At 35.8% G+C, this 15,360-nt stretch overlaps 1 protein-coding gene across 2 annotated transcripts in view; it reads right to left on the bottom strand.

The window, feature by feature from the left end:
* The window catches only part of TMEM8B (transmembrane protein 8B), a 2,953,746-nt gene extending 2,940,090 nt beyond the window's left edge, over window positions 1-13,656 (bottom strand). For both annotated transcript variants that reach the window (XM_044079042.1, XM_044079038.1), the window contains exon 1: window positions 13,496-13,656. In XM_044079042.1, the coding sequence (XP_043934977.1) occupies window positions 13,496-13,589 (94 nt within the window). In that variant the 5' untranslated portion in view covers window positions 13,590-13,656. The remainder of the gene's footprint in view (window positions 1-13,495) is intronic.
* Window positions 13,657-15,360: the final 1,704 nt, after the last annotated feature.

The following is a 15,360-nucleotide window of genomic DNA, read 5'->3' on the forward strand; positions in this document are numbered from 1 at the left end:
TCCTTTAGTATGGGGAACTATACCATTTATTTGCTGTGCTATGTTGAGCGGTGACGCTGGGGGAGGTCCCTGGGGTATATCTCGCGATCTCCCATCATTTGGTCAGATTTCTTCTCAAGGCCGAGTGCTCTTATACATATACGGGATTTTGATTCATTATTCATAGGAGTCTTTGGGTGATGAATATTCATCAGCCGTCCGTTGTAATATATAAATAGTGTTTTAGTTTCTCCGCCCTTGTGGCTCTGGCCGGATCTAGATTTTTGAGATTTTTGAGGTTCAAATCTTGGAAAAGTAGATGCCAAACAAGAGTGGAACCAGGACTGAGCCCTGTGGTACCACACTTTTGTGACAGGCTTTCTGACATGAAGCCAGCAACTCTGACCCTGTGGGTTCTGTCCACTTGTCAGTCAAAGGTTCCCATGCCCATGGTGATGGGTTTTAATTTAAGCTGATAAGGTTTTTCTCAATGGTAGGGTATTGTATATTGTATCAAAGGCTAATCAGTGACTGTGGGTGTACCTTTTCCTCATCAATTCATGGTGACTGTTGAAAAGTGTTTCAAGTTTATTAGAAGGCATGATCTGCCTTTGACAAAGCCAAACTGGGATGGATCCAAATCTGCAGTCCCCAAATGTCTTTATTTATGAGGTCCATTATGATCCCTCCACGCTTTACAGAGAAGGCTTCTTGTCAAGCTAATGGGGGGTAATTGGCAAATTCGGCACCAGGACCACAGTTGCAGTGCGCCACTCTCCTGGGTATATCCAGAGAGGTAAGACTATGATTAAACAGCTGCTGTGGGGGTTTAATTCCTCGTTGTTTTCGTAGTTACACAGGAGCACACAGCCGGGGACACCCATGGATGCTGTGTTTTTTTTTTTTTTTCTTTGGAGAGCTCGCGGTTGGATGTTTGGGGGGGTGATGTTTGGGGGCTGCAATCGGCTCTCCTAGATTTGGGGAGTTTTGGGGGCGCGAAGTTGTCAGCCAGTCAGTTGGCAATGTCTGTAGGATCAGTAATCTTCACATCATTTTACTAGTTCTCTGAGCATCAGTCTTGGGAGTTTCCTCCCAGGTTATTACATAGCTTAAAGAAGGCCTTATGATTGTCTGAGTCTTCTTTAGCTTTTTTCTCAAATTGATTGGATGAGTGTCTTTGTTTTGCTTGGGATTGCCTTATCCATGCAGTCTGCAGGTGCTGGTAGAAGGCATTTGTAGAGGAAAATTCTGCTTGTTTACTGTCGGCTCGGGGGGGCCGGGGCCTTAAAGGAGACCACACTAGTCTTTGTAAGTCGACTTTTCGAGAAGTTCTTACTGTTCTTTACTTTGGTTTTTTTGGTGGGGTGGGGTGGATGGGGACCTCCAGCTGGATTAGTTTATGATCTCTCCATCTGAGGTCAGGGGTCGGTGTTGAACGTTTGACATGTGTGCTCCATGTTCGTGATGATGAGATCAAGTATGTTTTCCTCTTGTGGGATGGTGGACTAGTTGTTCCATGGCATTTGGAGTTTATGAATTCCAGGAACTTAGGCTGTTTTTTGGGCTTTAGTAGTGTTTAGTCTATATTAGGGTAATTGAAGTCACCTAGTATGATGGTGTTTTTGGTATTATTTTTCCCTCTAGTGTTTTTCCAGGAAGTGTGTGAGGGTTCCTGAGTGTGTGAGGCCTGTTTGTGACTATGGCCTGTGCACCCAGAGCAGTATGGTTATGGTTAATTGCTGGTGAATTGCCATCACATCGCATTGCCACCATAGTTGAGGTGTGAGTGTCTTTGATGATGAATATGACCCCCTCCTTTTTCTTGTATTATCCGGTTTGGGCGAGGAGCATGATAAGAGGTAAAAACCTGATAGTGCTGCTGTGCTCGTAGCGTGGACAATGACTGAGTCATATTTTGTACTACTGTTGAGACCTGAGTGCTTTGCTTATGTGGCCGATTCTGGGCGCCGACAGGCGGCACAATGACCTTCTCTTCTTACAGTCTGGTGGCGGGGTGGTGTGTGTGTCTGACTGTCTCTGATCTAGTGTGTCTGGTGTGACTGGTGTCTGGTTTGTGTGTGGCCAGGGCTGTGACTGTGACTGTTCTGTCTATGACTGTGAGGTGTATATGTTGCAGGTGTTGTTGTTGGTGGTTGTTTGGGTGTTGTTTTGGGTGTCTGCTTCTGTGGTTGCTGCTGTTTTTGTAGAGTTTTGATCTATGTCTTTGTTGTGTATGTTGTGTGTTTTGAGTGTGTTGATGTGAGGTTGTGATGGGGGTATAGTGTGATGGTGGTAACCTTCTCCTCCTGACTGGTCTTCCCAGTCCTATGTTGAAGCTCAGCCTCCAGTTTTTTCCCGATAGTTGTGCATCTCTATAGTTGCATCTCGTTTGTGTGAGAGTGTTTTGTGGGAGTAGGGTGTGTCTGGGTGTATGTAAGCAATATTAACATTTCAGGTTCGCAGCAGGAGAGGAAGGAGGAGCAGGGAGAAGACATCTAGCAACTGAGGACTAGACAAAAGTCTACTTGGAGTCAAGTAGAGATGATCTTTTAGGTATTAGAAGTGCTAGCTGTAGGATGGGATGCTTAAAGATTCAAGAAGAAAGAATGCACACCTTGCAGTGAGAAGATAGATAGTAAGATAGGTAGGTAGGTGAGTTTTGTTTAAAAAGTTAAAAAAGTTAGGTTTTTTGGATACTTAAATTTTAAAAACAGCAAGATGGACTGAAAGGGGTGGTTACTTTTGTATTTTGGTACTATGAAATGGATGGTAGGGGCCAATAAATTTAAAAATAATTGGAGGGTGGAAATTTCAAGTGATGGACATAAGCCAGTAGAAATGAGATATATGGTCAGATTAACATAAGGCGGGCAACTAGAAAGACAGTGGTATTTAACAAGACAACTTAAGGGTGGGGGGAGGGAGGAAAAAAATTCTGACTCAGAACAGAGGAGGTCTCTTTTGTTGTTTTAATATGCTGTTAAACAGAACAATGAACATGCATATGAATCAGACATTAGATTTAATGGAGGCTTCTTTATATACCACTACATTCAAGGACACCTCAAGATTTGGGGTACAGCTTTGTTCTTACATTCAATATGGATTATTATTTTATAAGAAATATTGTATGTAAGAATTGGAATATACTTATGGAAAATAAGGAATTATTGGATAAATTAGGGGATACACCTAAATTTATTAGCATTGCGGTGGTGGTGCTGCGGTAGCGTTGTCGCCTCACAGTAAGACGCTGCCCGGTTCGATTCTCAGCTAGAGCGTCTTCTGCATGGAGACATGCATGAATGGGCATACCTTCATTGAAGGTTATTCATCAGGCCTGGCAAGCCAGTATGTAAAAATCAGCTGCCAATCATTAGTGGACCGGAGTTCTGCTGTGGCGACCCCTAACCGGGAAAAGCCGAAAAATACAAACAAACCTAAATTTATTACAAGAGGGATACAAACTTTAAAGATCTTTTCGAAAGCATACAAAATAGGAATAATACTCAGAAGAGAATGCAACAATGTTGCTTTTGCCCATATTGTAAGTATATTCTAGTTGGTAGTTGTCAATCCATTAATAATTTGGATTTGATAAGTAATGGAAAATATAATTGCAACTCCAAAATGGTGGTTTACCTAGCAAAGTGTCGGTATTGCCCATGTTTCTATGTTGGCAAGACAATTCATAGATTAAGAGAAAGAATATACGCACATGTATACAGTATAGGTAAACTTAAACAAGATAATGCATTAGCTAAGCACAATGTGGAGTATCCCAGCCACGAATTAAAATTCTGGATCCTGGATCATGTGATATCAAATATGAGAGGGGGACAAATAGAAGTAGAACTGGAAAGGTTAGAACTATTATGGCAGATCCGGTTATATGCATATAATTTACTGGGTTTGAATGATATGTGGTCAGTTATGCCTATATTAAAACTAAGAAGACTTCATAGATAATAATTCTGTAGGCTATTCTTGTATCTATTAATCATTATTATTTTTTATTTTTATTTTTATTTCTTATTCATTATATTATAAATTTTTATTAGGATCTTATTTACAAATGCTATTTAGCTTATATTAGTTTAAAAATGCTGCTTTATTTTGTGAGCTGTTGGCTGAACACAGTTTGTCAGGTTTCCTGATATAGGTACGTGTTTGATATAGTCCTTTTATCATACTGCTATATATAGTTTTTTATCTTAAATTATGCTAATAAGGTAAAATGTTGTTCACCAGACGTGGTTTTAACCTATATGGTGGTACACATTTTTGTTTACCTAGTAGTGATGGTGCAACATGTTATTTTATTATGGAAGATTTTAAATGCATATGAAATATGTTGCTTTAAATACGAATGCCAGCTGATTAATTTGTATAGCTATTTAAATGGTAACAGTTAATTTTGATATTATCTGATGAAGTTTCAGTACTATTTTGAACAAAAAACGCTTCAGTTAATAAAGGACTTTGCTTCCAACTACGTTTGCCATCTTTGTTTCTTTGGGCACTTGAAGTTTTTACATGTTCGTGTTGAATTTTTCTCACATTTGTCAGAGAACAATTAATTACCTGACCTATGATGACCAAGTGAAATGCAGGAACAGTCAGTAAATGCATAGTGGTATAACCCTCAAGTACCAATGAGTATGAGAGAAAAGAAAACACACGTGCTCAGAACAAAATTTTACTACCTATTTATTTATAATGTAGTAATTAATAAAACTGATATAATGTATGAATGAAAAATGGTTCAATATTAATTAATTCCAGTATGCACCACAGTACAAGGAAAAGTCATATACTTTGCTCAAGCTTAGCATTCACAAAATATCTACTACTTAAAAAGAAATGTATTACTCAGTACCGACTATCCTAAAAATGAATACATTTTAAATGTGTGCAATCAGTAAAATATACATTTGATGTTGTAAGACGATCAGAAATATTCTGCAGAGTAACACCCAATGTCAACAAGGTACAAACAGTTTTAACTCAGAATAAACATTCTTGAATGGAATGTAGAGGAATTACTTTTTTAGTCAAGTATAAGGTCTATTTATAAAGTATTGCCAAGTTAGGGTAAACATTTTACTGAGTCTTTTAAAATCTTGTCTTGTAAGTCATTCATCTCTTACTTCTGAAAATAAAAATGAAATAAAGCTACAAACATAATGATTTCATTGCTCTATTTAGCTTGATTTAAGACTGCATAGTATGTTATAATTCATTAAGCTTCAAGTAAATATTCAGTATTCTTTTTTATAAACTATTCAAATTTCAAGTAGAGCAGCACTTAGGAAAAGTTACAGCTGAAAACACTTCAAAAGGATAATATTTTCATGGTAATGAAGCTTGTCTTCTCTAATTATGCATTCATTGAGACTTGGCTTTTGAGCAAGTTTAGTTATTGTGTCGTACACTGAGGAGAAAGACAATGTGTCATGAAACTAGAAGGTTGCAAATTTTGTGTGTGTGTGTGTGTGTGTGTGTGTGTGTGTGTGTGTGTGTGTGTGTGTGTGTGTGTGTGTGTGTGCTAGTTGTTACGATAAAAACATGTCAAATGAAATCTGGATCCATTTCATAACATGTACACTATTTTTTAGCATGCTCTGTGCATGATAGTGTCAGAGTAACACAAAATTCATCAAAAAACATAAAGAAAAAATAATTGAAGAGAAAAATATTGGAAAACATATTTCAGGCTTTTTTGACAATAAGAGCTGATTGTTAGCCCTTGCTAATTTTCCATGTGCAACATATTGCTTTTTCCACAGGAAATGCCATGTGGACTGTATCTTGTTGTTCTGTACAGATTATTCTCTGTGCCAACAGCACAAGTATTAAAAAAGAAAATAAGGTCAGAAGATTAAAGTGCTTGGGAAATATATCAATAATCAAGAATAACCCATTATATAACTATGAAAATGGATTAATATGAAGAAGGGCCTAGTCTCCATACTCTGTGCCACTAATAGTATATGCTGCAATGGATTCCTATTACAAGAACGAAAGTTCACAACTTCAAGCTTGTAATAGGAAGCCTCACTTACATGAAAGTTCACTTTAACGAAAGTGAACGTCTGCAAAAGTGCACTTCACCGAAAGTACCGCAGCACAGTGGAGGACATCAAAAAAACAAGCTATGTCCTCCACTATGGTGCGATACTCACGGACCATAGGGTTAGGGCACGGGTTAGGGTAAGGGGATAGTTAGTAAAGCTATCCCCTTACCCTAACCCATGCCCTAACCCTAAGGTTCATGACTATCGCACCATAGTGGAGGACATTGCTATGTCCTTCACTGAGCTGCAGTCATCACGGACCTTAGGGTTACGGCACGGGTCATGGTAAGGGGATAGCCCATAGGGCTATCCCCTTACCATGACCCATGCCCTAACCCTAAGGTCCGTGAGTACTGCATGGAAGTTCAGTACAACTCCTGTTCATTGTATTGAACTTCACGTAAGTGTACTTTTGATTAAGTGCACTTTCACTGCAGTGTGCATTCCATACACTATTTCGAAGTAGCGAACCTTCAATCTAGTGTATGGAATCAGCTGCAACACAGTTCACATGAAAGCTTTCAAACAGCAAATGTATTCCATTCTTCCCATTGTTGTTTAATTTCCTAAACTACAGCAAACTGTGAACATTAATACATATTTAGGAATATTACGAAACATTTGCTGGCCACTTTGCAGTACAGAATTTAGAAAATGACTATAGTGAAAAACAAAAGCGACATATTATGAAACTCTTCTGTTGTACCACCTTGACACAATTTTAAGATGTTTTGGAATTCAATGGAATATCTTATCTTTCAAACAAAAAAATGAGACTAAGACATTTCTAAACCCAAATGTGAGGCTATAATAACTTATAACAGGTTTTGAAAGTGCCCGTTCAGAAAAATACTAGTACTACCATCAATACAGATTTGTTTGCATAACGAAACAGGAAATGAAGTAAAGAAGCAGAGAAGCTGAGGTCTCCACCAAAGTGCAGCATGTTATATGTAATCCTCTGTGTGACTTATAAGTTATAGCTTGTCAATGACACAGGACAAGTGCTCCGATAATTCATGAGGAAATAGTAGCAGTGCAATTACATTTACAGTATTGTACTTGCAGACCTCAACATATGACAAGACAATGAGAGGTTTGGTGAGTGTTCGGGGACACAAGGAATGCATGTCTGCAATCTAATATGACTTACAACATCAATTTTTGCAGTTCACTGACCCACAATTACAACCTTAGAATACCACACTCTGAATATACTGGTGTAAAATGAAACTTATAATATTATATTGGCAGACAAGAAAGCATCCTTGAAAGGACTTGTAGCTAGGTTCAAGCTAACATTGTAATTTGACATTTTTCTCAAAAACAGAACATTTCTGATGTACAAGATGAAACAAAGTTGCAATAGTACTCTTTATAAAGGCAGACGATTCTCTTACCATTGAGTGCTATAATATAAATCGGGTAAATATAGCTAGAAAAACTCACATAGATATGCTAACAGATCATATTAATGGCATCAGTAAAGCAAATCATTCCATAATGAAATTATATTTGAATCACTGTATAGTTCCAAACAATTTGTTTACCTTATGACGTTCGTAAAGGCAACCATATTGTCTCATGAGAATACTTAATGTGTTTTCATAGGGAGATAGTATGAGTACTTATTTTTTAGTTTCATGCAAAGAAGCAAAAAAAAAACAATTACTTTTTTAAGGTATATATAATCAGACGGGTGTATATTTAAGTGCGTGTTTCTTTGATCATACTTTGAACAGAAAAGTAATTAAATCGGGGAAACAGATTTCTGCTACCACATTCGAGAAAATTAAGAATAATTTAATGACAGTCACAGCCTAACCAGCAAAGAAGCCATAATGACCCTCAAGCAATCCAATTAACTCATTATGGTAAAACATAAGTGGGTAAATATCGTGCAGAGAGAGTCAATTTGGCTACATTATTTTTAGTGGTGATTACTGTTATGCACTTATATTGTTTAAAAAAATGCATTTCATGTTTTTTTTCTTTACCTTAGCAAACATCTTCTTAGCTAAAATGATTCAGCACAGAGATCTACCAAATGTGCAGCATGTGTGCATGTTCACATACATGTGAGTCATGTATACAGTGCATCTGTGGTACTTCATTTCTATAGGTTATGCAGTGTTAGTGACAGACCACACATCTTTCATTTTGAGATGTTTTCAGATCTTTATTAAAAGGAAAAATATTTAAAAAAATAGGGAGAGTTTGAAGTCCAAAATGTGGGGGTATTCTAAACTTTGTTAGCTTACATATCTTTGAAGTTGGTTACTGTATCTTGTCATTAATAAAATACTTAATTTAATCAATCCATTTGCCTGGCTTGAATGTTATTTTAGTGTGTGTTCATAATAACAAGTGACCATTCTACCAGCAGATCAAATTAAATACGAGAGCTAAATGACCAAAGAAAGCACTGTGATTCAGAATCATACCATCTCTACCCATTCTCAAAAAGCAGAAGGAACATCTCAACACAACGTATGGAGACATGGGTATAACATTTTAAAAATACATACATATTTATACATAGATATATATATATATATATATATATATATATATATATATATATATATATATATATATAGATGAATAAATTGTGCCTTCCTCATGAAGTTCAAAACAAATTCTGCATTCATAGTGATAAAGCTGTTGTCAGAAGCAAACCTTTATTTCTTGGATGCAGCTTTATCAGTGGAATGTGAGTGAGAGTGAGGAAAATAATTTCTCTAGTCGTCAGTATTTCTCATCTTTATTAACTCTAACAGAAAGGGAATATTATAAAGCTCAACCATTTCATTTGCTGAAATCATCAAGACCTACAATTACTTGGAACAGTCACCAAGGTAAGGAAATAATGAGGCAGGCTAACAAATTCTATACTGATCTGGAATAACAGGTTCATAAATTTGAAATGTTAAGTATAACAATATTTCTTGAGTATGTACTTTAGTATGAGTAGAGTTGGTAATAAAGATTTCAACAGATTAATCTCAAGTTCCTTTGTGGGTAAACCTCATTCTAGAACCATATTTTAATAAGTCAAATTTTGTTTATCTGTAGTATTTATTCTCTAAAACAACATCAGTGTAACTCACATTTTGTTAGTTTAGGACTGATGGAATAAAGGCTCACATCTTCTAGAACTGTCAGAATTTAACATTAATCCCTGGGTTATTTATACCTTTTCTTTGATAGACATAAAGATAACTGATTAAAGTTTTCAAGTGTACACAACTTTTATGCAAAATCAGTGGCATTATGGTATTTTTATTTCTTTATATAGTTTTACATAAGTCTCATTTCAATATTTCTTGAAAACTAATTATTACATCCTCGCAATTGTGTCTACATTATCAGTATGTTATTTGCAATATTCTAAAACCTTAAAGAACTGCACTACTCTTTAATATGTCACATGTTGAGATTTATTTTGGGTTACATTATTGCATTATTATTGGTAATTGCAAGAGAAAATGAATGCATGCCTTTCTGGAAGACAGACATTATTAAAACAAATATCAGTGATACTCCATTGTACTGCAATGACCTATAGAATAGCATTTACCATTTGTGCAGAGAAACTTTTTACTTCACATTTATCATGGAGGAGGAATGGTCAAAGTTATATTTACCAGTGAGTGCAAATGATGAATTGTTTAGTAGCTGATTATAGGGTATTAGATTTCTTAACTGATTTATAGGAAATAGACAAGGCAACAGTATATCAGAATATATTTTGACGCTTTTAAAGATATCCCAGTGACTTCTGATCATAGTGACATATCTTTCTTTTTTTAATGTATGAAAGTAAATCTGTGTTCCACTTATTGACTTCTGCCAGCACCAGTTTACCTCCACCCTACATATCTACAATAGCAAACAAATTACCATGGAAATGTAAAGTGTCTGTATCTTCATTCTGTGATGTATATATTTCATTATTTAAGTCACACAGCATCCCTTTATATTTCATGGCTTAGACTCATTATGCCCAGAGAAAACATAACAGTGATGCCTGTTGTCAAGGAACTATAAATATAGGACATACATTGTAAACGATGATTTAGACATGCAAGGAGTTTGGATATCCAAAATAAGACTTAACCAATGCACATTTGTTATATATAAAGCATATGAGTGGAAAGTAATATGAATGACTTCTAAAATATTTCCATGGTACTAATATAGACAAAACAAAGATGTCCAATAATACACACAATGCATCTACACATAAACAAGTCAAACGATCACTTTCTTAAGATTCTGTCATGCTAACTGGTTATACCTTAAGAACTCTTTTGTAAATATATGTATAATTGTCTATTTCCATGCATATTGTTTAACTCTACATATCTATAATTATATGTTAGTAACTCTGTTATCATCCTCCTATAATCTAGATGGAACTTGTATGCATTGCTATTCGTGTGGCACATTTGCTGCCTCAGTTCTTATTATGTATCAGTTATAACTCTATGTATTATAATAATGAATATGTCTATGCTTGTATGCACATTGCTTTGTACCATTTGCTTACTGATTATAGTTTCATGAAATTTCTTGGTGTTACTATTTTTAATGTAACCTGGGCTGAACCTGTATTTGGTCATGCTTTGATTCAGTGTTCTGCTCAATTAACAACAATTTAAGTAAAATAATACAAAATTTATAACGAATGAGTAGTTGAGTATATCGAAATCAAGAATATGTTGTTATTTTCTAGTACTTCTTACCTTCCCAAAGTCTAAAGTTTGAATGGTATCACACAGTTTATGTAGTCTTCCAAACGTTTGCTAAGCTCAATGCATTTCTAGATCACTGGCAGGGAGAGTTTGGTATATTTACACCCATATTGACAAAAGACACGAACATTAAAATCTAAAATGCTTTACTACAGAAAAATTTCATCCAGCAGTAGTTATAGCATGTGTAGCTCTAGCATTATCAGTCCACAAAATCTCAGGAAATCAAATTTCAACATTTCAAATTTGACATTCTTTCAGCTCTGACACTAAATAGACACTAAACAGACATATATTATGGTAAATCCACTCCACTTTCTGTTTATTACACTTTTATTGCAAACATGTACACACTGATTCTAAATGCAAAGCTAACAATTAGTACATTGGGCATATTTTACTTCAATTTTATAAAATTAATGTGTCTCTAAAATGTAAAAAGACCAAATTTAAGAGATTATCATGAATGTCTTGAGTAATATGTAAACAAAACCCAATAGGTCAGTAATAAATATTCAGCTTTTGAAAAAATATCCTTCAAGAAGGTCATAAGAATAAACTATGGCTATTAAAAGAAATGGTAACTTTTTTTACAGAATATTTTCAGACAATTTGGGATGCATTGTAATTCAGGTGTCTTAAAATGAGGGAAAACATGAAAGAGTTCTCACTTTGATATTATTGTTTAAATTGCAGCCTGTGCTAAAACAAGTACCTAACAATTTAGACTAGTACCTGTTATCGAAAGTGTGTCTGTTACAATTATATATTTAAGACTTAATTTCACTGGTACTGTACTTAAAGAGGAGAGGAGATGAGACATTATTTTCTATACATCTACTATAAAGTAGGTATTTATTAGCCTATATAACTACCATTCAAATATTTTCTGCAATATTCACCACATTTTTGCCATATGTGAATATTCTAGGAAAGGTATTAGTGCATTGCAATTTAACAGAATCTTCTTTTGAATATGGTAGACTAAACCATTTCAATTAGATTACATGATTTACAAAAGACTATTCACAGTCCAGGATTCATGTGAAGACTCCCTAAGTTTAATTTTAGTCAAAAACTTCACATTTAAATAATGTATATATATATATATATATATATATATATATATATATATATATATATATATATATATATATATACATATATGGATATATATGTAGATGTGTGTTTTTGTGTGTGTGTGTGTCTGTGTGTGTGTGTGTGTGTGTGTGGGTGTGTGTGTGTGTGCATGTGTGTAAATTAACTCACTTAAAATTATGCTCCTGTAGTATTTTCTGAGATTCAAATAATACTTGCATATATGCATGTGTGTGTGTGTGTGTGTGTGTGTGTGTGTGTGTGTGTGTGAATGCATTAGCACACTTAAATTAGTGAATTGTTTTCTTAGAAATGAAAAAAAAACTTGCTGTGAAAAAATGCATTGCTGAAAGCACAACTAGTCACACAAGGACATGACATTTTGTAAGAGTTAATTACTGGGTGTCAGTCTTCTGGTCCCATTTGAATAACTTTATCATAATACTAGAGTTGTAAGTTACTTACTAAGTGGCAGTGAGATAACATGGTCAATTCCTTTTTACTGACCTTGGTTGGACTAAAGAATTTCGCAGCAACATATGTTCATATTTAGCACTCTTGTCTTCTCACTTCAAAGACCATGATGAATTACACTTAAACTATATGTTCTGTTTGACGTAAAAAAAAGCAAATGCAAATATATTATAATAAAAAAGAGGCATACTGATTTCATCCTTGAAATAAGCATGCCGAACAAAGAGGACTATGGTTATAGAGGTAATAATGTAAATATTATCACTATTCTGCAAACATGAAGAAAGTAATATCTTAAGAAGGAACCTCTTCAATTCGCAAGTAATAAATTCCACACCACAAATACAGCTGAAAATGTAACAGCATCAACAGAATGAATATCTGGAAATCAGTAAATGATAAGAAACACATACAATGAATGAAAGTTCTAAAGACGTGCAACAATGGTTGCGTTATTTTTATTTGCGATCCACGCAAGCACATTAACAGAGCAGTAGCTGGTTAATTGTCTTCTTCTAAGTCCAGCAATTTTTCAGTGGAACTGGAGAGACTCAAACCCAAGGCTACAAATTGAGCCTTTTTAGTAAGTCATAGTATTAGCTCTTTTGACTGACCACCTTTAAGACATTCCATGAAATATTTGTCATTCCAGGAAACATTTATGTAATGAAGTCATACGAATATAAAAATGTTGTTAAATGAAAGGTCAAACCGGGTCATGGAAAGATTTAAAAAATATAATAAACCGCACAACCATCTGCTTGTACAGTGAGTTGAAAAGACATACAGCTCGTCCGTTACAAGGTACTTAACTGGACGTGACTAACCTTATAACATGTTTAAGTAACTGCATGCCATAGTCAAGAAAAAAAACTGTTCTCGAAGTTTGAGTTGCAAACAAATAAAATACACACGGCGCAAAAACGTTTCATATAGCAGTTACCGAGCGTGCACACTTTGGTGTTCATGTTGACATATTCACAAAATGCAAACAGATAAGTCCAGTTTAAGTCACTATGACTACAATATTTCAGCACCACGACTCAGGGAGAGCTCCCTGCATCAGCACCAGAGCATTCATAGCACTGTACAAATGGAGTCATCACTTACCTGCCAAAGAGCGGAAGCAAACAGCAATTACCAGCAAGAGCTGTCCAAGGTGATGCCTACAACCCAGAGCTTCATATCGCCACATCTTAACCATAGATGGCTAACCCAGCAATAACAAAAGGCTTCTTTCCACTTCTACTCTCCCATCCTCTCGCTATATCCAGCACACACATCAGCCGCTGAGGCTTTACGTCATCGAGCAGGATATGCCCAGAAAGGCCCTCCTCTGTGCGGCGCTGATTGGCCGGCAGGCAGTATACAGTTAATGGGCTTTACAAGCGCTGCATGTTACACCGCTAATCCTGCATTGCTGCTGTCTGTTCCCTTTTTGCTGCTGGGTTACAGCTTGATTTCTATGGATGAAGACAGATGAATCGGAAGAATCGTCCAAAAACGACAAAATAAGACACATTGGCATATACTGTGAAAAATAACCTTGATCATGTAAGAAAACGGAGACAATTTAGGATAAAAAGAATAAATAAGAAAATAAAGTAATCTAGTCACTAGACTGTGATTTTTGCCTTATTTTCTATACTCTGTAGATGCTCTTTGTGCAAATCAGAAGTTAAGCAAGTTTTCGGTTCCTGCCTTATAAATCATGCACTTAAATTCTTCCTTTCATCGCGTTATTTTTATGTATTAAACAGCCGTTTTCGTGTAGCATATAAGTAAAACGCCCTTCACCTTTAACTTCTAAAGTTTTATGCACTTTTCACTTTATACCAGTCATCGCGCTGTACAAATCCAGTTATATATAAGCTGTCTTAGAGTACATTTAAAAGGTCATTTATGAACAAGTCTTTTGTTCACACTCCCTGAAGCGTGATCCTTTTTAACATAGTTTTCCAAATGTTATAAAATGTATCCTTCTGAAGAAGACGGTGTATAAGTGGTTTTAAATAAAAGGAAATAACTAAGCAATATCTTACGGGTGCATGGAAATTAAGTAATTGAAGATAACCTTATTACTCCAAATGGTCTGAAACAGTAGAAAGAGGATGGTTAGAAGAAGTCTGAGTTCAGCTGTGGCCATTATGTGCAATCGAGGTCCTGCAGCATCATTTGGTGGTGATCATTGGTTTTGTGCTAACACAAACACACCCACACAATTTGTTTTCTCTTTCAGAAATGCAAATTAACTTAAAATCTCATTTACACGATAGTTGGACTCATTATTTAGAATGGAACACTACGTTGTTATCTGGCACACTGGTAAAACAATTTGCCATATGAGCAGTAAAATATTATTGGCAAATGTGTCTACAAATCCAGAATTTAGTTATGAGATCACTTTTTTTCTCAGTTGCTGTGCATTCCTGTTTTTTTTTTTCCTTTGTCTCCCTGTTCAAGTGTATTGTTTATACGGGCAACTCCGTAGGGCAAATTCACTAATGTAGCGAAGTAAGTTCCCAATGTGTGAGTGCGTGTGCACGCACCTCGCCCTTCCACGGAGTGCTTTACCTTGAAATGGTCCGAGACGTTATTCTTTGACATATGAGTAAACGTGGTGCAGCTGCCTGCTTACCCCCCCCCCCCCCACACACACACACACACACACCACCACCACTTGGCATTCCAGGTTAGCCGACATTTCTGCTCGAAACCAGTAGCTGTGTCATCGGTAGAAGTCTTGCAGAAATCCTATCCTAATTACATCTTAACAACAATATCGGTTCTACAGTTGTGTTTATTTATGTCTTTATTTATGTAGTTATTCATTCACCTCGGGCATGCAGTCAGTATGCCATTAATTGACTCTTACGGATGACAGAATACAAAAAAAAATCTGTGAAAGCATTTCTTGGTGAGGTAATCAACAATATTCCCTCATAATCTCGCACATGGCTACTGGAAGAAGATGG

This window comes from Protopterus annectens, chromosome 1.part1 (genome assembly GCF_019279795.1).
Source record: "Protopterus annectens isolate FY-2018-M chromosome 1.part1, PAN1.0, whole genome shotgun sequence".
In the NCBI taxonomy this organism is placed as follows: domain Eukaryota; kingdom Metazoa; phylum Chordata; order Ceratodontiformes; family Protopteridae; genus Protopterus; species Protopterus annectens.